Genomic DNA, 23,770 nt, shown 5'->3' with positions numbered 1-23,770 from the left:
CAGGATGGACCGGAAAGTCTGCTAAACATCCCTGTACATTTAGCAACAGGCTCTTATGTATCCTGTGTATATCTTACTGTACAGGGGAAAAGTACAAAAAGAAAAGTATTCATGTCAGAAGCCTTTCAAGGGGTGGACGAGAAACCTTTTAAGATTAAGAAAACATATTACCTGCTTATTTATATATTATCCTACACAGTATTTATATTTTACTATAGCCAGGATCTATACTGTGTTTGTTTAACTCTAGAGCACTGATAGTGCCATTAGATCAAATGTTTTTCCAGATGAATTGTTTCAGTTGTATAGAAGGATGGGTTGTGTTGGATACTCTTGTTCAACTAAGTTTTTCTTGTATTTGTTCATTTCCTGTTTTTCTCTGTGTACAAATACAAATGTTTTTTGTTTTTGTTGTGTTTGACCAATGGAAATGTAAGTTTCACGGTGGTGTGTTTATCTGTCTCTGAATTAACTGCTTGTCTATGGTGATTGAAAATATCCATCAGTTATTGCTTCCCCTAATTTTGTTCCTATAACTGAAAGGAAACAGGAAAACCCCTGAAATCCTGTGCATAACTATGTGTAAATATAAAAATAGACACAGACTTTATATGTTTATTATTAAATCATAAGTGATACAGGGATTGAACATTGAATTGAACATTTTTTTCAGTGCCAGCCTGTGCCAGAGTGGACGCTTTGTCCTCAACTGAAGAACTAATTAAAGTGTGTGCTGCAGAGATGCTCTCTTCCTTACCTTGGTTTTGGCATAATTAGTGTTCTTCTTCCTTTGCAGTTTAATAATATTTATAACATATATAACTAGATTCATGGGAATACTTATATTAGAAAAGTATTATTGTAGATTGTTTTCCTAAACTAGGTTAGGTTTGCAGCTGGAGCAATTCAAAATACAATTAAATATATTTGTGTTCTTTAGAACTGAAACGAACAAGAACATAACTACTTTATTCATATATATATATATATATATATATATATATACAATTATATTTTATATCTTCTGCCCTGCTAAATTAAATTAATACGGATACACTGGTAACTTGAGAAATATATCTTTCCTCTGGGTATTTCCATACAATCAATTACCATGAAGAATTTCAGCACGATTTTTGTAACGTGCAAATGATTCCTGTCATTCTCGCTGCATCATCGCCTTAATTAGCTAAGTGCCATCAGAGATCGCTACCCAAGGCACACAAGAGCGTCGAAGAGGATGGCAAGACCTGTCAAATCCTATTCCGCTGAAAATTATGTGGCAACACATAGTGGCTTTTAAAACCCGGAGAGAGCAATAACATGAAAGGAATGTGCATTGCACTCGGGACCTTCGCATGGGCTGTAAAGTGATCGCATTTGGTTTATCAGCCTGTGTTGAAAACCAGAAAGAGAAGGAGCTGAGGGGGGAGATGGGAATAAAATAGAGCAAGAAAGTAGCTGAGATCCTTGCCTAAGTGTGTAATAATGGTGATGGTCAAAGCTGGGGTCCTGCCAGCTGAACTGCAGATTAAACGGTCCTTTTTTCACTCCCCCAGCATGCAGTCTGTTCTCTGTGTTCTAGTGAGGCTGAATGCACATCAAACGATATAACTAACGACCACAGTTAGAAGTACGCCCTTGCCTAGCCATTCTCCAATCTTGGGGGCTTTATTTCCACGTGGGTGTGAAGGCTGAAGTCGCCCTTGTGTGCAATTTAATCTGTTTATCTCGGCCCAAGGCAACACAATAGCACAGTAAATGACGTTGGCTGGTGTGAAGCTATGGTATTGTACTGCAATGCCCATGGGAAATTGGCGGAATTTGGATTTCTTCATTTTTGGCAAATTCCTTGTGGTCGTTGAGTGAAATTGTGCTGCAGTCTCATCTCGGGGGGGGGGGGGGGAATCATTGACTCAATACATTATATTACAGTTTTTATAACGAGAAGCAACACATTTTAGGCGTGTGTGTAAAGACTGAGGAAGATTGACCGATTTGTCCTTTATCGATTTTTAAACTGATATTTGGAATTCGGGACTCTTGTCAGTCAGCATACAAAGCAGGCAGATGTCATTATTGTTTTTCCTGCTTTTAAATCTGTCAATTATGGATGAACTGCTTCACAGAGTCTCATTTAAGATGTAACAGCAGCCTAGATACAGCAGGACGCTAAGCTGAAAATAGGGGCCTCGTGTCTTGACATGTCTGTGTACTCGGGGGATGTCCTCTTCGGTAATAACAGAAGCATCAACACCTTCCCTCCCATCGCGGAGCCCTTTGCGGTGTAAAAATGCTTTTCCCAGATGCCAGCGATCACTCCTATTAATCCGGCTTCTTGAAAACAAATGGACTCGGTGCTTTTTCCTTGTACCGTCACTTTCGCGTAGCACTCGACCGACGCGCCGCCATTTATTTCCTAACCCGATGAGACAGCTGAGAGCAGACTCTCGTTTTCTGTGACCAGCAGGCCACAAGCGACAGTCCTAAACATCCCCGCCGAGAGGAGTATCGGCCGCAGATTGAAGTGTCAACTCCAGTCATTATCACGAGCGGTGTGGCGCTTTAAAAGCAACCTGTTATTTCTGCTGTCAGAGCAAAGCTGATACCCTGTTCTCCTGCACTATTTATCAAGACAGGGAAGGTATATTGCGTCCTGTGAACGTGTGACTGACATCTGCGTCTCTGGTTACCTCGAGGGTTCCTCGTGACTTGCAAAAAAGCAAGTGTTGGAACCTCATCTTCCTTCGCCGTTCTCTTATTGATATATTTTATAGTTGCCCAATCGGATGACGCAAATAAAAATCCCCATTTGTGCCAAAAACAAGAAACCATTCGTGTACTGTGGCCAAAAAGCTTATTTTTCTGGGCCGCCTTCACAAATGAACATGGGTGTGTGCTGGACTACAGGCTGACTGACTCGTGCAGATGTTGGAGGTCTCTCGATGGGAGCTCGTCTGAGGTTATTGTTATGGTGATATGTCGCCTTACCCAGCTGACTCGCTGCTGAATGTAATAGTATCGCCGGCTTCTTTCAAGACTCCTTGGTAATGCATGTTTGATGATGACTGATTAAACATTTAGTGTTTCCACTGCCGTGAGAGGGCACTGGGAGGATTGGTGTCTATACCGGTACTTCCAGTCCTCTGTCGGGATCTTTGTCGAGCAATCCCAAGGCCAACTCCCCAGCGTACAAACAACCACCCACAAACGATTAATGTGCGATTACCTGTGCACTCGCCCAGCTGCCCGCTTCAGTGGCAATGTTTAAATTTGTGTGCGATGCAGTGAGTTTGTGTGTCTTGGGCTACACTATTCCTGCAAGACTAAAAATGCAAATAAAACGCATTGCGAAATTAGGGTGAATGCTAATGTAATGCTTTATTTTGCTATCTAATGTGTTATTTTATGGGGAAGCAGATAAAATTAGCTTTTGAAACGAGCAGTAATCTGCTGTCTGATCAGGCATTGCAACTAGATTGATGACGCTGGTGTTAAAAAAGTTTTATATCGCCTGTCGACCGCCCTTATTCTCGCTATTTGTACTGATTTAGCGTTGCAGTAAACGCGGTTCGTTGTGAAAGCTATAAGAGCAAAACCATTAAATGCACAAGAAGTTTTGTGGAACGAGTTGAGGAAATACATAGTAAGATAGCATTATCCCTTGGTATTCGGTTTCAAGAGTTATCCAGCCTAACTAAGGATTTGTGAAAGATGATAATGGTGCCTTAAATAAACAAAACTTGAATGCTTGTAATGTTGATTTTCCCATACCATTGTCAGAATGCCTTTCATAGTTTGGCATGACCTTCTTAACTGTCCTTCCTTTGGGTATACAGGAAGTCTCCTATTGTTTTTAAAGGTCATGGTTTTGGCTGCTCTTTTCAAATGTCCGATTTATTGGTGCCCCACCTTGAGCACTTGCCATGGCACTCCAGTGTGTATCTCATCCTGTAACTCTGCTTACCTGTTTAATGCTTCTACTGAGCTTTCAAAGGCATTATTTCACTTAATTACAAGTTTTCAACTGACTGTACACAGCAGTATAGGCCTATATCATCAAAACAGGACCCTAGCCATCAGGATATATACAGTGAGGGGAAAAAAGCATTTGATCCCCTGCTGATTTTGTACGTTTGCCCACTGACAAAGAAATGATCAGTCTATAATGTTAATGGTAGGTGTATTTTAACAGTGAGTAATACATTGATTTCCATGTTAATGAGGGAAATAAGTATTTGATCCCCTATCAATCAGCAAGATTTCTGGCTCCCAGGTGTCTTTTATACAGGTAACGAGCTGAGATTAGGAGCTGTGCTCCTAATCTCAGCTCGTTACCTGTATAAAAGACACCTGTCCACAGAAGCAATCAATCAATCAGATTCCAAATTCTCCAGCATGGCCAAGACCAAAGAGCTGTCCAAGGATGTCAGGGACAAGATTGTAGACCTACACAAGGCTGGAATGGGCTACAAGACCATCGCCAAGCAGCTTGGTGAGAAGGTGACAACAGTTGGTGCGATTATTCGCAAATGGAAGAAACACAAAATAACTGTCAGTCTCCCTCGGTCTGGGGCTCCATGCAAGATCTCACCTCGTGGAGTTTCAATGATCATGAGAACGGTGAGGAATCAGCCCAGAACTACACGGGAGGATCTTGTTAATGATCTCATGGCAGCTGGGACCATAGTCACCAAGAAAACAATTGGTAACACACTACGCAGTGAAGGACTGAAATCCTGCAGCGCCCGCAAGGTCCCCCTGCTCAAGAAAGCACATGTAGAGGCCCGTCTGAAGTTTGCCAATGAACATCTGAATGATTCAGAGGAGAACTGGGTGAAAGTGTTGTGGTCAGATGAGACCAAAATAGAGCTCTTTGGCATCAACTCAACTCGCCGTGTTTGGAGGAGGAGGAATGACCCCAAGAACACCATCCGCACCGTCAAACATGGAGGTGGAAACATTATGTTTGGGGGTGTTTTTCTGCTAAGGGGACAGGACAACTGCACCGCATCAAAGGGACGATGGACGGGGCCATGTACCGTCAAATCTTGGGTGAGAACCTCCTTCCCTCAGCCAGGGCATTGAAAATGGGTCGTGGATGGGTATTCCAGCATGACAATGACCCAAAACACACAGCCAAGGCAACAAAGGAGTGGCTCAAGAAGAAGCACATTAAGGTCCTGGAGTGGCCTAGCCAGTCTCCAGACCTAAATCCCATAGAAAATCTGTGGAGGGAGCTGAAGGTTCGAGTTGCCAAACGTCAGCCTCGAAACCTTAATGACTTGGAGAGGATCTGCAAAGAGGAGTGGGACAAAATCCCTCCTGAGATGTGTGCAAACCTGGTGGCCAACTACAAGAAACGTCTGACCTCTGTGATTGCCAACAAGGGTTTTGCCACCAAGTACTAAGTCGAGGGGGTCAAATACTTATTTCCCTCATTAACATGCAAATCAATTTATAACTTTTTTGAAATGCGTTTTTTCTGGATTTTGTTGTTGTTATTCTGTCTCTCACTGTTAAAATACACCTACCATTAAAATTCTAGACTGATCATTTCTTTGTCAGTGGGCAAACGTACAAAATCAGCAGGGGATCAAATACTTTTTTCCCTCACTGTAAATCCCTGCATCTCAGGCACGGACACAGATGATAAAGTCTTGTGTCATCAGGAACCAGATATCGCCTGAGTTGTCTTGGTGCTGCGCTCTCCTCCTGCTTTGCCATTTCTGTTCATCCCAAAGGCATTTTCTGGGAACTGGGTGCCAGGCTCTCGGCAGGCAATTACAGCTGCGTTCTCCTTGTAGCGCTGTGTTACGCTCCCGGGATTGTGACAGGCCTTGTCCATGCTGGTAAATGTACAGGTCCTCAGTATGTGGCAATCTTTGTGCTTCTAAAACCGATAGCCTGTACCTAACGCACATGATGTACGTCGCCTGCGCATAACGAGTGGAACAAGTTGTGTGGCATGTTTGTTAGTGAAACTAGCTTCAGAAAGTCATTACAGTGCCAAGGCACAAAGTTTCGTTTTCATTGGAATGTGAGCCATATCGGCATCCACGATTGGTCCCCTTAGTGACAGAAGATAAGTACAAGTGTGACTTCTGGTTTGATGAAAAAAATAAACCCACGCAAAAATGCTGCCATTTGGTTTTCTTCGAAGAATCAAAACATCGTCTCCAGCCATGACTAACGAGCGTGTTGGCTGACGAATGCCACCCGCATGCCTGGCGGAGTTGGTGTATTTAACATGTTTAGTTGAACACAAAAACATCTCTGACTAATTTCTTAAAAATTATATATTTTTTTGTAGTTACTCACAAAAGCATGGTCCAGCATGTCAAACCCTTTCCTGATTTCTTTTCAAAAGGTAGAAATCATGTCGCACAAAAACACAATAAACAAAATTTAGCAACCAGCTGACCAATTAAATATGACAAGTGAAAACTCTGAATCTGAACACGTGTCTTTCTGAAATGAAGCCGTATTCCTGCCAGGATAAAACACAGTTGACGGACAAGTTTAAAATATAAAAGCAGTGCACACACGTACCCTTCTGTACGAATTGTAATACTGCGTAAAAGTGTTCCAGGGTGATTTGTGAGGGAGAAGCTGTACATTTAATTTAGATAGCGACGTATATGACAGGCCTTGGTTTTGTTTGCATGCAGTGCTGTTGTGAGGATTTCCTTTCTTCAGAAGGTTACGATCAATAATTGGAAGCGGGTTCTTTGGTTTTTGAGGGGGGTTGGCTTGGAGATGCCCATCATCTAGCTCCTAATTATCTAAAGCCCTAGACTGGGGGACACAAATGGAAATTGGGCTTCAAGGCATTCAAGACGGAAAACAGGAGACACTTCTTCACACAGAGAGGCGTCACAATCTGAACAAACTCCCCAGCGATGTGGCTGAAGAGACAATTTGGGAACATTTAAAAACAGACTGGATAGGATCCTTGGATCACTTAGTTATTAATGGACACCAAACGAGCACAATGGGGCGAATGGCCTCCTCTCGATTGGACACTTTCTTATGTTCTTATGACTGACAGAGAGATGAAATCCTATTCGGTCTGCTTTCAAAGGGTAGAGGCCTACATTTGTCCATCCTACTGCTGGACTAAGACTGCATTGCTGATAAGGAAGCAGTGGTTTCAAAGACCGCTGATTCATCAGTTTAGCCTGGGATGAAATGCAGAAGTTAGTTTTGTCTGATTTATTTCTTAGCCTCAAACAAAGAAAAATGATAAAAATAGACAAAAACAAGAATGAAATCACAAGTCACGGGAGGTTGTTGTTCTTTTTTTTGTCAATAGATTCTGCTGCCTATAGAATTTCCTAGGGCAGTAAATCAAAGTATAAATACCTAGTCTTTTAATAGCTGCATAATATCTACGGTTAAATATATACATCTTATTTTCTGTATTGTATATTTTCTTATGGATCTAAATATTTTGATGAAGGAAAGTGTGATGATACTGCTGTAGATATGTTAGAGATGCTATGGAGAAATGTCTGGGACAGATTCAGTATCTTTTAAGCAACTGCTACCTGACGGTCTAACGAGTGGTTTCTCTTGTTGTGTGTACAGATTGGGGCCTACGATCAACAGATATGGGAGAAGTCCGTAGAACAAAGAGAAATAAAGGTAAAACGTTCTGCTTTATAATCGTTAATTGATTTCTACTTCATACAGCTTTGTGTTGAGAAAACCGTCCATTGTTCAACCTCCAGTCTGCATAATTAATCTGTATTACTTGTGTTCCTGACCTAAATGCTGGGACTCCCACCCCTTTCTCATCTTCTTTCCCTCCTTTCCAGACTGCACATTGTTATTGTTCTGTTAGTTTTCTTTCCCCCCCGATTAGCCACCTTATGTTTGCAGTTTACTTTTCCTCCTCTCTGACGCTGTCGCTTCTCTGTGCAGTTTATTAGACGGGTGAGTACACGCGGGAGATTGCCTGCATTGCCTTATGCTGTGGTTAGCGTGTGGGTTCTGGTTTTCTGGTCTGCTTTAACAAGATTTGCATATTGGATGCGCTCTGGCCGTTTACATGATACGGTTGGAAATCGGATGAAAGGTTGTCGATCTTACCAGGGGTCATTGCGTGTTGATTGTCTTGGCTGCAGAGACGACAGATTTTTGTTTTACTAAACGTCCAATAAATTGTAGGGCTTCTGGAAAGTTATAACACTGAGCCCTGTGGCATGTATACATGTACATACACGTGTTTGCTTTCATATATATGTATATATATTTTTTTAACTAATTTTCATTGCATAAACACACCCACTTCAGACAGGCCAGCCGACGCGTTACGCACTCACTAGCTTGACAACTAGACACTGGGAATTGGAAAACAAAGGAAAAAAACAAAACTGCGTAACCCTCTAGACACCATTACAACAGAGTAGACACATGTGGCAATGTTACTATAAGTCACACCGCATAATAGTAACGAGCATAGTCTGGGATGGGGGTGGGAGAGGAGAAAACGTGCAGTTGCAGGGCAAACCCCACGTCCCAAAGCTTGATTTCTTCCTCGTCATGTAAATGGTTTCAGAGGGCAGTCCTTAATGGACTCACCGTAGTGGCCACAAGCAAGCCATTGTGCAAGAATGCACTTTCCTAACTGCGGACACTCACTCTCAAACTCAAGCATGCGGAGTTTCTTTTAAAACATAAAAACACTAAATGATTTTGTACGGAAATCGTGATAATGGGTGCGAAATGCAGGTGGTAGATTAGAGACTAGTCCCCTCCCTGCCTCCGTTCTGTGCTGTGTTTGATGTGGCTTAGCATGGGATTCATTTTCTACCCACTATCAGATTCGGCTGTCCAAAACTTGACCACGATAACACTATTTATTTGAATGCCCCTCTCCTGCCCCCCAACAACAACAACAAAACCCTGTACTGTACGGTCACAATCCAGAAAAAGCAGTCCTGTCTTCCAGTATAGGGATTGACAACTGGACACAAGATCTTTTTGAGACCATAAAAACATAGAACTAATTTTGTGGATAGATCATTGTCTAGTCTTGGTGTCTATTTTAGATTTGTTTTTTATTTTCTTCTTGCTTGTATTGTACTGGAAATTCCAACAGGAGGCTTTTTTATAAAGTCAAAATGGAGGTCAGATGAATGATCAAATTTAAAGTCGCCCCTCAAAAGGTGCACCTTCAGCCACAGCTCTTTGTGATGAATCAACACGTCCTTGAGGTCTGAGAGAGCTTCGCCAAAAGCCGCAGTCCGCACGGGGAGAAGTGGAAGTCGCAGAGAGGAGTCAGCATCTGTCCAGTCATCACAAAGGCGTATCATACTGTAATGTGCATTTGATAGAGGGGTGAAAACGTGTACAGAAACCTGCTTCGTTTTGTGAATCGGCACTTCCTTATTCTTCGTTAGGGTAGTCACCTTGTCGCTCAGTCACAGCCTTGCCGGTGGGATGCCGTGACATTGCATTTCTACCCACTGATCCGGTTCATCTGCTCAGGATGGAAGAAAGAGTTCAGTTCTATATGTCTGAGTTATCAGGTTAAAAACAAGACTGATATTTTGAGATTTCAGTTGGTCGCTTTGAATTGATCAAACAAGGTAGATATATCTCAATGTTAGCTCATAAAATACAATTTATTATGTGTCTGTTCGCTGTAATCTGCTGGGAATTAAGCCAGCTGGCAGTCTTCCAGGAGCAATGTATGTTTAGTTTCTGATCTAGTGCTTTGCCTGCTTCTGATTTCTGTATTACCTGAGCGCGGTTCACACCTGTCTTTTTGAAGTGGTTCTTTAGGGACACTCAAGCCCATTCGAGCTTCTGATCCATTATTATAACTGATAGATTGTAACCGGCGAGGAGCTTCTGCTACAACTTCTTTGTTGTAGAGAAACGGCAGCAATTTGAATACAGATCAGTGCCTTCTCACTCGGGTTCCGGTGAGAAAATGATTCATTTTGTTTTGAGAAGAGATATCAAGAGGCTTGCATCTTTTATTGCCGATGCGGTCTCTCACTGAAACAGGTTCTCACGCTGACGGATGGTCTTCAGCTTTAGCTCTGGTTTGTTTTCTCTTCCTGTTAAATGCAACCGTCTCGACTGTGCAGAAGAAGCAGTGAGAACTAATGAATACAGTCTGAGAGCCAAGATACACGTTTCGGATCCCACTTCAGCGGCTAATTTACATTGACTTTAAAGGGTAGCCGCACTGCAGTCCACAGTCTGTGCTTTGAAGCCCGTGTCCTCGTTCAGCAGCAATTTGTACACAATATCAGCAGCTTTCTTCAGTGGAAGGAGCTTGTCCTTTCATGTTGATATTAAATATATATATATATAGAAGGCTAGGCAATGGTTTTCCAGTAAAGATACTATTCTGTCGGCAGTCATTTTTGTTTGATCATTGGCATTAAAGAAGCATCATTTCTCAGGAATGTCAAGTCTTAAATAAAAGTGGTTAGGGCAGCACATTAAGCAATACAAGTATTTTTTGTAGTGCAAAATGAATGCAGATTGTTATGTTTACAGAAAGCTTACGTCTTGAAAGCTTGTTTAATGTAAAAAATAGTTTTGCTTCATTAAGAAACACATTAGCAATAGTTTAGTCGATGTTGCAAATCAAGATTGAATATTGAAAAGAGTATCCTTGATTATATTTAGTATAGGCATAGTTCAAATAGTAATCTGCTTTACAGCTACACCACCTGGTGGTAGAGATGTAGAATTGCAGGTTTTAAGGTTTTGACTTAAATAAATAAATCATTATTTGTCAATGCACGTCTGGCCGTGAAGCAGGAACGAAGAACGTGAATTCCACTTTTAAATGCAGCACATGGCAAACAAGCATCATTTTAGTCTGGTAGCCTTGCATGAACAGGATCTTTTAAGCCATGAGCAGTAAAATATCTTTAAATAATAACTGATAACACAACTCGGTTAATTAAGTAATTTAGAGCTGCAGTTAGAGCAAAAAACAGAAAACTGCACTCGTCCAAGCCCCTTGCTCCACAGCCAGATGACCCCTGCGCTCCGTACACCCCCACAGAACAGTTTCTAAGAGGGCTGCTAATAAAAAGCCTTTCTTCTGAACTTAATGAGACCCATTTGGACACAAATGCGTGCAGCCACACTTGGCAATATCTCATTCCCTGTGTGTCTCTCTTGTCTGGGAGCCGGTCTCGCCTGGGCGGACTCTGGCACAGACCCTGTCAGACTCCATCCGCTGTCCGGGGTGCTCCGCTCAGCCACCGAAAACCCACAGCTCCTGTTTTATAATCCCGCCGTGATGCCGAACTCCTCTTTTGTGCAGCCGGCACTAGAGGAGCACGTCAAGCATGAAATAGGAGGAAAGGGGGAATCATCGTGGGTTGAAATGGCTTGTGGTTCATTATTCAGAAGCGGCAGCAGCAGCAGCAGCCGTGTCACTCAGGGACGCGGCCGGTTTCTCTGCAAGGAGCTGTCAAAACAAAGCGTGGAGAAGCTCTCGTCTCCCTGCAGACTCCAGCAAACAGACTCGGTGCAGATGTTTGCTGGAGGTGATAGAGAGAATGCATCTCTCTGTAAAAGATGTACCGTAATCAGTAGTACGTCACTTCATTTGGGAGACACGGTACAGATACAAAAAGTACAGTTGAGATGCGAGATCTTCCTCCAGACAGGTTTCCCAGGTGGAGCGTGGAATTCATCCTCCTAATTAGATTCAGTTTCTTTGACAGTAAATGTATAGGCTGCGCTCCCCTGCTGTGAATTAATGGTAATTTAATAAGTCGAAGAAATGTAATTTTCTGCATTTGCTCTCAGATCTCATTTAACGTCGTGCCCGGTTTCCCGGCCGTCCTTGTGTTCGGGTTTAATTGTGATGAGTTTATTGCAAAGTTGGGGGAAAAAAAGAGAGAGAATCTTCTTGGCTGAAGTGTATTATGTACTTTAGCGTTACTTGACATAATCTCCAGACTCATGCGGGTGCAGTGTACTGTATAATAAACATGGCGCGAATGACGGCAACCTTCCAAAGGCAAAACGTATACTTTTGTGCCATGATTGTTTCATGCCTCCGACTCCAGGCAGGAGCGCAGATTAAAGGGGAAGGCTAGGGACTAGGGGCTCAGATACCTACAACAAGCAAAGCTTCTCCTGACAGCTAGCTTACAAACTCTGGTGAAGAGAAGTATGAGACTTTGCAGCTGGGACTACAGTTCCCGCTCACGTATATTCGCTCGGATTGTTGGGAAAAGCAGGAGAACTGATTTAAAGGAGGAAAAATATCAGGACACTGGTTGACGACTGCAAAGATGAATTGAGAGACGGTTTGTTGTTACTGAAGCGATGGTCGCAAAAAGTTTAGTGGACGCTAAGAGAACGGCTAACAGAATATCGTTGACAGTATTTAACATGGTGATGGTTTACGATTTTAAAAATATATCGGTGGCAAATAAAAGGAGACCTGGCAGAAGCCCGTTCTGTCTCGGCAGCTCTGGTTTGGTCGCGGATGTCCGTGCCCGAGTGTGTGAAAGTCATGTTTGGTTTTCTAGTGAAATACTTTTGATGCCGCATGGAAAATAAAGCAATTTCTGTATTCGGGACACAAGGCTCCTACTGTATTGCAAACTGACAATACTGCGACGTGTCAAGTCTTCTATATGCAGCACCCTGTGTGAGATGGTCTAACATGCATGGGTTGTTCACTCAGCTAGTCGCTTCTTTCGACAATCTATATTAACGACCCCAAGTGAAATCTAAGTTTTGTGTCCTTCCTGTAGCCGCCCACACGCTGGTTTGACTTGTTTTTGCTATGGTCATGTTTCCTAGGGCCTGAGGAACAAGCCAAAGAAGACGGGTCATGTGAAACCTGACCTCATAGACGTCGACCTGGTGAGAGGTGAGTCCAGGACCGAGTGAGACAGTGAGGCCGCCGGGTGCTCGCCACCCCCCTCTGAAGAGCATGAAACACTTTTTTGTTATTGATGTTCTCCAGGATCGGCGTTTGCTAAGGCTAAACCCGAGAGCCCGTGGACCTCGCTGACCAGGAAGGGCATCGTGAGGGTGGTCTTCTTCCCCTTCTTCTTCACGTGGTGGACGCAAGTGACATCAAAAACCGTATTTTTGTTGCTGCTCTTTCTGTACCTACTTCAAGGTGAGTCTGATGCCTCTCTGTCTCTGTGTCTCTTTCTATCTGTCTGTCTCTCTGTGTCTATGTCTCTCTCTGTCTCTGTCTGTTTCTCTCTGTCTGTCTCTTTGTCTCTGTCTCTCTCTCTGTCATTCTGACTCTGTCTCTGTCTGTCTCTGTTTCTCTCTCTCTCTGTCTCTCTCACTCTCTGTCTCTGTCTGTTTCTCTGTCTCTCTCAAATTCAAATTCAAATTCAAAACAAGCTGTATTGGCATGAGATGTTTACACACAAGTATTGCCAAAACAATTGGGTACATTGAAGTTATATACAATAACATTAAAAACTTTACAAATATAAAATAAAATATCGTGTTACTCTGTCTCTCTCTCTCATTGGTCTATTTATACATGCAGTCTAGAGAGGAGGGGGTTATAATTTGTATAATTCCATTCAGTCACGGCTGAACCAGCCTCCTTCTGTTTTTCCCTTTTTGTGTGTTGCTTTTCATTTTCCACTGGAAAATGTGAGCTCCCTGCTGAATGAATTATGAATTATCTCTTTTCTCAAGCCTTGGAACTAGAAGCCATCTGAATTGGATTGTTTTGCACATTCGCTGTGTTTTTGTGGCCACACATCACAAAATCACTGCAAAATATCCCCGGGCACCTCTGGCATTCTCAAAAACAGCCTTTTTAGGCAGTGGAGTCGTGTCCTCTTTTCAAAGGGAACTGAAGGGATTCTCGATGCTTTTAGCGCAGTGTATCCGCAGGGTAGGGGACGGGTTAATTCTGTGCCTGTTTTAGGTTTTCTCGGGTTGGCTTCCCTGCAGATAAATGCAGAGGTGTCTGCTTGAATGATATTACAAATGTCTCTTTACCTTTCAAACATCAACAGTATTCAGAAGACACTGACCCTATTACAGATGTTAAACCTTGTTTCAATTCCAACCCTGCTTTGATCTGCGGTAGATGGGATAGTGAGCGAGGAAAATGTTCTCTACTGAGTGCTCAGCCGGGTTTAATGGAAAACTAAGATGAATAGAGGATATGCATTCCATTACATTACTATAAGAGTCCAAATCAGACATTTTGTTTACATCAGCCTCACCAACAGGGTGAGATCGAAAAGACACGCGACTTGAAATTGCACAACCCGAAATAAAATGTTAGTGCCCCACAGAAACCGAGTGTGACATATTAAAATACAATGTGAATGAAACTAAATGCCTAAGATTAATAACTCAAGTATATCTTTGTGTTGGCAGCCATTTTCTGTGTGTTGCCTATATTACAGTCATGTAAGATCCATCAGTTTTTCTTTTGTGTTTGTTTGTCATAAGGCCGGGTTTGCTTCCCTCTGATTGCTCATATCATTAATAAATGTATTGTAGGTGTGTATTTGGTTTTCCAATTCTTATTATACATGTTCATAATTGTGTTTAATTAAGAACTTCCCCGTGCCCTTTAACTTCCAATCCCCCTGTCTTTCGTATCTGTGTACGTGGGGACTTGATTCAAGTCTTCACAATCATGAAAGGCATCGACCACATCAAACCAGAGGAGCTTTTCCAGATCAGCAGGGACACACGCACCCGGGGACACAAATGGAAATTGGGCTTCAAGGCATTCAAGACAGAAAACAGGAGACACTTCTTCACACAGAGAGGCGTCACAATCTGAACAAACTCCCCAGCGATGTGGCTGAAGAGACAATTTGGGAACATTTAAAAACAGACTGGATAGGATCCTTGGATCACTTAGTTATTAATGGACACCAAACGAGCACGATGGGGCGAATGGCCTCCTCTCGATTGGACACTTTCTTATGTTCTTATTTGCATTACATACAGTGCATTATTATTTAGGTATGTTGGAGGCTTATCCTGGATGAAATTCTGATTCTGTGTCCTTCTCTTTCCAGTTGCAGCAGCAGTGTTATTTTTCACCATCCCCCAGACACACAACATCCCAGTCACAGAGGTGTTTGGGGCCATATGGCTCATGCTACTGCTGGGGACAGTGCACTGTCAGATTGTGTCAACCAGGACACCCAAACCCCTGCCCAGCGGCGGGGGGAAGAGGCGAAGGTGGGTCCTGCGTCCGGCTTCTTTTGTGGTTCTGTTTTCGTTTGGCTTTTTACGGATGCATTTAAAGTTGTGAATGCTTAATTGTAAAATAAGTGATGCAGTAGTCTGGAACAATGAGTGCAGGCAAACCTGTGTCTACGGACAGCTGTGACAACAATCCTCTCTCTCTGGCCATTTCCAAACCCTGTACTGTACAGAATGTATTGCACACAGCACTGAAGATGCATTTTATTTTATCTCTTCCTTTCCATGAAAAGAATCACAGAAAGAGTCACAGAAGACAGGTTTGGCTGCATCTTTAATATGAATAGTAAAACAATCTGGAACTGATTACTGTGCTACGTTTCCTGGTTTGATGCATGTGTGGCTACACACAGCCAAGCTACTGATACAACCCTCTGAGTACAATTTTCTGAAGTTGGTAAGAAAATTGGCCAGTCCGTGCAGCCCGGGGAACTATCGGCTTGCAAAATTAAAAGGGAAGCACGTCTCGAGTTCACAGAACATGCAGACTAAAATGTTGCAGGCGTGTCTCTCAGAGATCGGGACTTTCAGTTGTGTTCAGGGTTTTGCACATGCTGCAGAATTAATTGTATACCCTTTTAATTGAAGCTGAAAGGCATTCCTGCAGCACGGGTTACCTGTTATACTTCTGACGTTGTTTTTTTCTTTCTTGTGTAACAAAGCAGCTTCACCACATGACGGATCTGGTCTGAAGTAAATAGACATTTCAGTTACCTCACAGAGCTTTAGATTCCAATTATAAAGGCTTACCTGCCCTGGATAAGGGTGTCTTCTAATAAATAAATAATAATAATTATAATAAATAATAATAAGAGCCACAGTGTGTGTTCCTTTGCACATAATTAGTATCGCAAACATAAGGGATCCAAAATATGTTGTGATTAACAGTTTTGGTTTAATTCTCATGATGCTTGTTTATTTACTGTATTTTTTAAACGAAAGTCACTATCGTTTGTCCTGTTATCAGGTTGCAGGTGTCGCATTGTTTGGCTCGCTATAGGGAGGTGCGTTTGTAATTTGATGCAGGCAATTCAGCCACACAGACTCTCGTTCCGGAGAGCGCGGCAGAAAGACAGAAGCTTGAATTGCGCTCGTGCTGCCCAAGCAGACATTGCTGCCAAACATCTGTATGAGATGTTGAGCAGAGTCTGCTAGCAGCACCGAATAAAAGGAGGAGTGCACCTCTCGATCCGATATATATATTGGCTCTTATTTCTCTCTCTATCCTGTGGCGAGACCTGCATCGTGCTCGGTTCAGTTGGCAACACATGTCTGTCCTGATCATTTCAATGTGAGATCATTCTGGGCTCCAAAGACTCCATGAATTGAGAGTGGTCTTGATTTAAGTGTTGTTTTCAGTCTCTGAACACGAGAAAGATAATGTGAAACAGCATGAAATGAGCTTTCCCAGCTCTCTAGAAGTCTCATGGAAAAAGATGAAGTAGTATTTTCTGTTTGATATGACTGAACAATCTTATTTCTGACCAGATCCTTTGTGTGCTTTTCTTACACAGCTGCTTTCAAATCACCTTTTATATTATTATATATATACACACAGTGGATGCCACTTATTATTAAATAGTCGGTTCCCAGCCAAATGTTGCCAATATCCAAAGTTGTCAATAAGTGCAAAGTTTATCTCAAGGTTAAATGGAGCATCAATATAAACCACATTTGTAGTAAATGCATCACAAACATGTTATCTTTCTGTTAATTCCAAAACACTCTCTCTCTCTCTCTCTCTCTCTCTCTCTCTCTCTCTCTCTCTCGCTACTTTATAGCACTCTTCACATTTGACTTATTTGCAACTTTCATATAATGACAACTTTTGGAGGGCTGCAAAGAGACTGAATAAGCAGCATCTACCACATCTATATATACATAATATAAAAGGACTGAAGACAATGTAATTCTGTATGGATTACCTATTTGTAAGCAAACCTCCACTTTTAATCTCTCTCGCTAAAGGAAGTTAAGGAAAGCGGCACACTTGGAGGTGCATAGGGAAGGCGATGGCTCTAGCACTACAGATAACACACAGGAGGGAACCCTGCACTGCTCTGGGTCTGCCGCCTCTTACAGCCTTGGCTCTTTCTTCAGAGATTTCTGGCTTGATTTCTTTAAACCAGGGTGTGTATTTCCCTTCTAAGGTTACTATGTTATCTACAAGCTGCAATATCCCTTATCCACCTCAAATCAAACATCAACAAAGACTGCTGCCCTAATGTTGGACCCCAACCCACTGAAAAACGCCCCTTCTCTTAATTGCCGCAGAGAAATTAATACATCCTGCATTCCTCAGCTATTGGGTGTCTAATGTGGTGCTTAATCATTTGCACAAGTGATGGAGAAATTATTTACTGCATCTCAGCACCTCCTGTCTTCAGGGTATGAGGCATGAAGGGAATTTATACCCCAGTTCGGTACTGGCGAAACAGTTCTGTGCACTTAAAGGGATATTGCAGCTTTCTTTCGTTTTGAACATTGTGCAAACAAGACGGTCCGGTGCAGTGTTTTTATATAGGCAGTGCTCTAAAATCCCAGCTGCTCTACTAGTCCTCTGTTTGTGAAATAGAGGAAGCTGCTCATCTGACGTTGTGCGTCACCTGACAGTATTAACCGATTGAAATTGGAACAAAGGACCGGTAAACGGCAGCAGAAGCGCCACGGATGCCACTGTGTTTTTGGACGTCTTCCAAAGTGCCTCCAAATTGAATTAAGATGGTAATGAAGCATCATAATGCATGACTTCCAAACAAAAGGTTCGCATACTGTGCCTTTTGTTCCCCGTCACCTGGGGATTAAGATTGGAGTTGCTTTGAATTTTCCTTGAGGTTTAAAAACAAAAGGAAAACAAAAGAGGAAAAGCAAAACAGCTATTGGTGTTTGTAGATTTGATCAGCCTAAAAGCTTTTAGAGCACTCTCTGAGGTGTGTGCTTGGTGTGAGTTGATGATGTTTCAGATCCCCTGACAACCACAAGAGAAAAAACAAACGGTTCAGTGGGAGGAAAACGAAGACAAACCCTTTTATTACTTTCCTAGTATTTTAGTGCTTTCATACGACATTAGCTGCTAGTAATTCTCTTAAACACACAATACGTCCCGGACAAGACATACTTGGAATAAATTGTGCTCCTCTTTTGACCTTTCCTGTTACATCAGCTCTTTTTCACTTACGTTACCAGGAAAGTGTTATTTTCATCACAAACCAGGCATGACACTGGATTTGCCCGCCCTTTATATGAGAGCTGGTTCCTCTTTTGTCAGTGAAGAAACTTGTTTGTTTTCATTGTATTATTTATTTATGTATTTTTGCCTCCCCAGAAATTGGCGTGAGAAGGTGAAGCGTGAGTGCGGTTTAGGGATCTCTCAGTAGTCCCCCGATCGATTGTGTTATTGTAAAGTATGTGGAAGTATGAGCAGCAAATGCCTCAACGCAGTGTATTTCCTAGTGTCCCATGTTAGCTCTGACCAGCAGGGTAAAGTTGGGGACAAGGTGGACGAATCTAAAGCCCTTTTAAATGCGTCTGCTCTGCCTTCAGATCGAAGAAGTCCAAGTTGTCCATCGACAAGTCGACGGAGACCGACAATGGCTACGTGTCTCTGGACGGCCGGGTGACCAGCAAGAGCAGCGAGGAGGGGCTGCAGCTCCACGCGCCGCTGTGCGACGGGCTGCCGGGGGAGGAGTGCTGCTGGGGTGCTGCCCAGGCGCAGCACGGAGCCCCACCCCCCATGCACAGCAAGGTGGGCCCCTAGGGCAGGGCCCAGTGCGTCCCAATCGACCTCTCTTTGCCTGATATGTGTTTGATGTGAAAGATATTGCAGATAGTTGCCACCGCATTTGAGAAGTATATTCTAAATGTGTCAGTTTAGTGGTGTTGCCGAGGCCCTGTCTTCCGCCCGTGTGACGTTTGCCGTGTCGCACAGGAGCCCCACGCCGCGTGCAATGTGGAGAACCTGTCTGACGAGGTGTCGAGCGAGGAGGACCCCGAGGCCGGCTACAGCGTCAGCCGCAGGGGGGTGGAGCGCATGTCCAGTGACTGCACAGTGCGCAACCGGAAGGCTCAGCACTACAAGAAACACTTCCCCGCCGAGGTACACCGGATCACTCTCTCTACCGCACTTTGGGGGGTTACGGTCACTTCTGAGATAAAATAGATAAGCTATAGATTGTACACTGAAGGGAAACCTTTTAGGAAACCTCAGACAACAAGACTGCTATCCAGAGTGCTTCATATATAAGCAGATATTTATTATATTTATAAATTCTATTGATACAATTCTTAACATTCAGATAAGACAACTTGTTAAGCACTTTAAGCACAACTGTGGCCTTTACCTCTACGATAATCAACCAATCCATTAAACGTCTCTTTAATAAGGGAGCCTTCGTGACAGGCTGCCCCAGGGAGCTTCACTTGACTTCACAAATGAGCAGTACAACATGCAGTACAATACAATACACCACATAACGTCAATAAACACACTGAACTGGGACAAAACTAACGCAGAGGCTTGTGTAAGTAAGATGGTTAAACCCTCAGTGTTGCATTATATTATGATAATGCCTGTTTCATTATGCCACAGTGTAGGTTTTTGCCCGAAGCTGTATTTTTTTCATTTTTTTTCATATATAAGTCCTACTATGTCTTTTTTGTTTTTGTTTACGCAGTTAACTGTCTGCTCAGTAGCTGTTTTGTCTGTATATAAATATCACCTTGTTTACAGTGTTGGAGCAGAGCTTTACTCAATCACACTGTTTGTGTTTGCTTACAGTGAGTTTATTATGCTTGTGCGACGCCACGTTCGTCACATTTGGTCGTCACATGCAGTTCAGTGTTGGGGGAGGACAAAACGGGGGGAAAAAGTCACAAAGCCCGTCTCTCTCGATTCACGTCTCCTTCCTCCGTATCAGCCACGCGGTTTCAAATGTTTTTATCCGTCTTTCCAATATTCCTGGAATGCACAGCAAGTTTTAACGAAAACTGAATTGACCTTTTTGTTGCCTTACATCACTTTCTTTGAGTATTTTCACAGGACTGCTAATAAGTTGCCCGTGGTAGTGTTTGGTGTCATACATTATGTATGAGGATACTTGTTTAGTAGAGTAATATATGCAAGGGTTTAGCACAAGAAATATGGAAAATATATATATATATTTTTTTTACGGGACAGTGTGAATGTTATTCCACTAGAGGGCAGCTGAATAAGCTCAATATGGTTCAATATATTCAAATATGCTCTGAGAGAAGACCTGATAGACTTGTACTTAGTTTTTGAAAGCTTTTCAAAGTCAAACTTTATTTTAATTAATAATAAAACATCTCCACACACACGCCTCTGGGGAAAGCACAGCAAACAGGCACAGTAGGCTGCTACAGGTGGGCAGCCTCTGCAGAAGGATATAGGAGGTTTCCTGCACTCGGCACAAAGGCTTTTGATGATGGTGCAGCTTGGGAGCCCTGACCCCCTGACCCCTGACCCCTGCTGTCTAAGCTGGCCACTCACTGGTGTGTGTGTTGTGTACTTGCTGACAACAGGAGGTCCCCAAGTCAGGCACCAGCTGCAGCTCCCGGTGCTCAAGCTCGCGTCAGGACTCGGAGAGCACGCGGCACGAGTCTGAGACTGAGGACGTGCTGTGGGAGGACTTCCTGCACTGCGCCGAGTGCCGCTCCTCCTGCACCAGCGAGACCGAGGGCGAGAACCCTGCCGTCTGCCCCGCCACCAAGAAGGAGTACCGGGATGACCCTTTCCACCAGGTCTGACCTCAGGACACGCACCACATGTCACTGTACCAGCTGCTCACCACACTGCGCCACACTGCACCACACTGCACCATGCCACACTGCAACGCATCGCACCACAGTGCGCCACCCTGTGCCACACCACAACACACTGCGCCAAACTGCACCACATACCATTTAGCTACACTCTCCACCCTCTTGAACCGGGTGTCTGCAACCCTGCGCCTGGAGAGTTACAGGGCTGGCTTGTTCTGGTTGTAGCTGAACTCTGAATGACCGGAATCCATTTGCTTAATTAGGACAAGGTTAACTAATTTCACAGGTCTGTATGTGTTGACCTTTTAAGTCTGCTTATCAGGTCTGTATGACTATGGCTCTCCAGCACCTGTGCAGCAAACCCTGGAATTAGCACCTTCGGCTTTTCACAGACCAAATATAAAGCTGTAACGTAGTATTAGTATTTAGGATGGATATGCTGAAATGAAGGAGAAATGTGCTCCGGCGGAAGGGATGAGAAAAGGGCGCGGTTGGAGGATGCAGTGGAAATTATTCAAGTTTGCAATGTGTGGCAATTTCTTGCAGGGTCACATCCCGTGGCTGCACAGCTCGAACCCCGGCCTGGAGAGGGTGAGCGCCATCGTGTGGGAAGGCAACGAGTGCAAGAAGGCTGACATGTCGGTGCTGGAGATCAGCGGCATGATCATGAACAGGGTGAGCAAGGCTTGTCACACAGAGCCTCCATGCATAATGTTCAGGGCGCTGGCTGCGTTCGTCTGTGTGCGTTAAGTGAGACGCATTGTTCATAGGCAGGAAGTGCATTTGTGTGTAGATTTAAACACATGTTTGACATGTCATAACATACAACTTTTAACAGCAGGTTTTTAATTGAATTGAATTTAATTCGTCCTAATTGTGTCTTTGTCTTAGGTCAATCTGTACACCCCAGGCATCGGCTACCAGATATTCGGGAACCTGGTGACCACGACGCTGGCGCTGATGCCGTTCGCCTACAGACTGTCTCAGTACAAGGACCTGGAGCAGCTGGTCACGCTCTCCGCCGGGGAGCTGGTCGCGGTGGCGTTCGGCTCCAGCTCGGACGTCACGGTCATCTCAATGGTAACCATCAGCTTTGTGGTCCGCGCCTGCCTCATCTGGCTCTTCTTCTTCCTGCTGAGCGTGGCTGAGCGCACCTACAAGCAGGTGAGCTTTTTGTGAAGAGGCGGTGGGCTTCGTGAAGAGGCTTTGCAGCCTGTGCTTTTTGGCCCTCGAGGCCACCGTCGTGTTTGCGGTCAGCCTAATCCGAACAGACCAGCAGAGGGCAGCACGCCGGCCGACGGTTCACGGGTGCTGCTCTCAGCTGTGCTGCACGTGGGGGAGGCTCGGCCTGCTGGGAAATCAAGGGAATCTAATGTCATATTTCTTAACGCTCCTCAATAAGAGCTGCCACAGTGCCTTGTAACACTATTTCTAAACAGTGACATCCTAATTAAAGGAATATATCAGAGTACTTCTCCCTTTATGGACCAGAATGATCTCAGCTTCTTGCTCACTGTAACTTCCTTATTTATTTATTTGTTTGTTTCCCACAGAGATTACTCTTTGCCAAGCTGTTCGGCCACTTAACGTCTGCCAGAAGAGCCAGGAAATCGGAGGTTCCTCATTTTCGTTTAAAGAAAGTCCAGAACATCAAAATGTGGCTCTCCCTGCGCTCCTACCTGAAGGTAAATTGCAGTGTGGTGCTGTGTGTGCTGCTGGTCGGCAGAGTTAACCCTGTAAACCGGGTAAAACGTTACCCTGATACACAGACTGAACATGTTTGATAAATATGTGGAAAATCACAGCTTGTGTTTGGCTCGACTACATTAGTCAACTGTGCTGGAAAAATAGCCTGTGGGACGGCTAGCATACTGATTACACTGCGGGGGGGTCATAGCACTCCACAGCATCCTGCAAAGCCATCATCATCTTTCGGTATTTGTGTAAAACCACTCTCCCACATCAGCTTGGCTCCAAGTATATGTATACATTTAATAAGATATTAATTCTAAAATGCAAAATAAAAGATTAGATTCTTTGGAATCCAGTGGATATTATTATTCTAGATATATCCTGATTATTGTAATGTTAAAGACGGCTTAATTGGCAGTGAATTTCTCTCTGGGTTATGCCGGTCTTGGCAAATGTATTATTTCTGGTCAGGTTTAAGGCACAAAGGTCTATTTCAATTTATACTTCATAGTCCATTAAGCTATACATGACTTTTGTACTCATTCAGAGGTGAAAACACTGCTAAATAATCGACACACTTGCGAGCAATTGAAAGGTTCTCCACTATCGAGGGGTTAAAGAGCTCAAATTGAGTGTATAGGTGATGTTGTTACTGTACTCTCAGCCTAGGTTTTATTCAGCAGTCCAAGTAAGAGGTATGCGATGCTGACAAACGCGTAATGTAGCGCATTAAGCCAACAAGTGTAACTTTTTGTACCCGGGCCAGAGCGCGCCTCTTCCTGGAAGCAGGGCATGGTTCCCAATTACAGATGCCGGCTGAATAATGAGCCTCTGCCAGCTCAGTGTCCAGCCGGCCGCGCTTGGCCGAGTACATGGGAGAGGCTATCGCACTCGGCCCCTCTTATCAACATCCATTTTAATAGGCCGCCATTAATCATGTGGAGAGGATAATTAGGATGAGAGGAAGCTGGAGACGCAGTGGGGCAGACGGTGATGTGACAGCGTTAATTTGGTGTAATCGTACGGCATGGGTAGTGCTTGCGACTTACAACAGATCTGCAGGGAGGGGGAAGGCAAAATCTGCATTTTT

At 43.7% G+C, this 23,770-nt stretch overlaps 1 protein-coding gene across 3 annotated transcripts in view; it reads left to right on the top strand.

The window, feature by feature from the left end:
- Positions 1–23,770, top strand: part of LOC136771342 (protein PHTF2) — a 53,793-nt gene that overhangs the window by 22,750 nt on the left and 7,273 nt on the right. For 2 of the 3 annotated variants that reach the window (XM_066723593.1, XM_066723594.1), the window contains 11 exons: positions 7,588–7,644; positions 12,799–12,868; positions 12,965–13,123; positions 15,018–15,183; positions 17,176–17,337; positions 18,751–18,952; positions 19,136–19,303; positions 20,749–20,967; positions 21,535–21,663; positions 21,880–22,152; positions 22,542–22,673. In XM_066723593.1, the coding sequence (XP_066579690.1) occupies positions 7,588–7,644; positions 12,799–12,868; positions 12,965–13,123; positions 15,018–15,183; positions 17,176–17,337; positions 18,751–18,952; positions 19,136–19,303; positions 20,749–20,967; positions 21,535–21,663; positions 21,880–22,152; positions 22,542–22,673 (1,737 nt within the window). The remainder of the gene's footprint in view (positions 1–7,587; positions 7,645–12,798; positions 12,869–12,964; positions 13,124–15,017; positions 15,184–17,175; positions 17,338–18,750; positions 18,953–19,135; positions 19,304–20,748; positions 20,968–21,534; positions 21,664–21,879; positions 22,153–22,541; positions 22,674–23,770) is intronic. The other variant, XM_066723595.1, reaches the window with a different exon arrangement.

The sequence above is a fragment of the Amia ocellicauda genome, chromosome 15, assembly GCF_036373705.1.
Source record: "Amia ocellicauda isolate fAmiCal2 chromosome 15, fAmiCal2.hap1, whole genome shotgun sequence".
In the NCBI taxonomy this organism is placed as follows: domain Eukaryota; kingdom Metazoa; phylum Chordata; class Actinopteri; order Amiiformes; family Amiidae; genus Amia; species Amia ocellicauda.
This window is presented reverse-complemented; position numbering and strand designations above follow the sequence as displayed.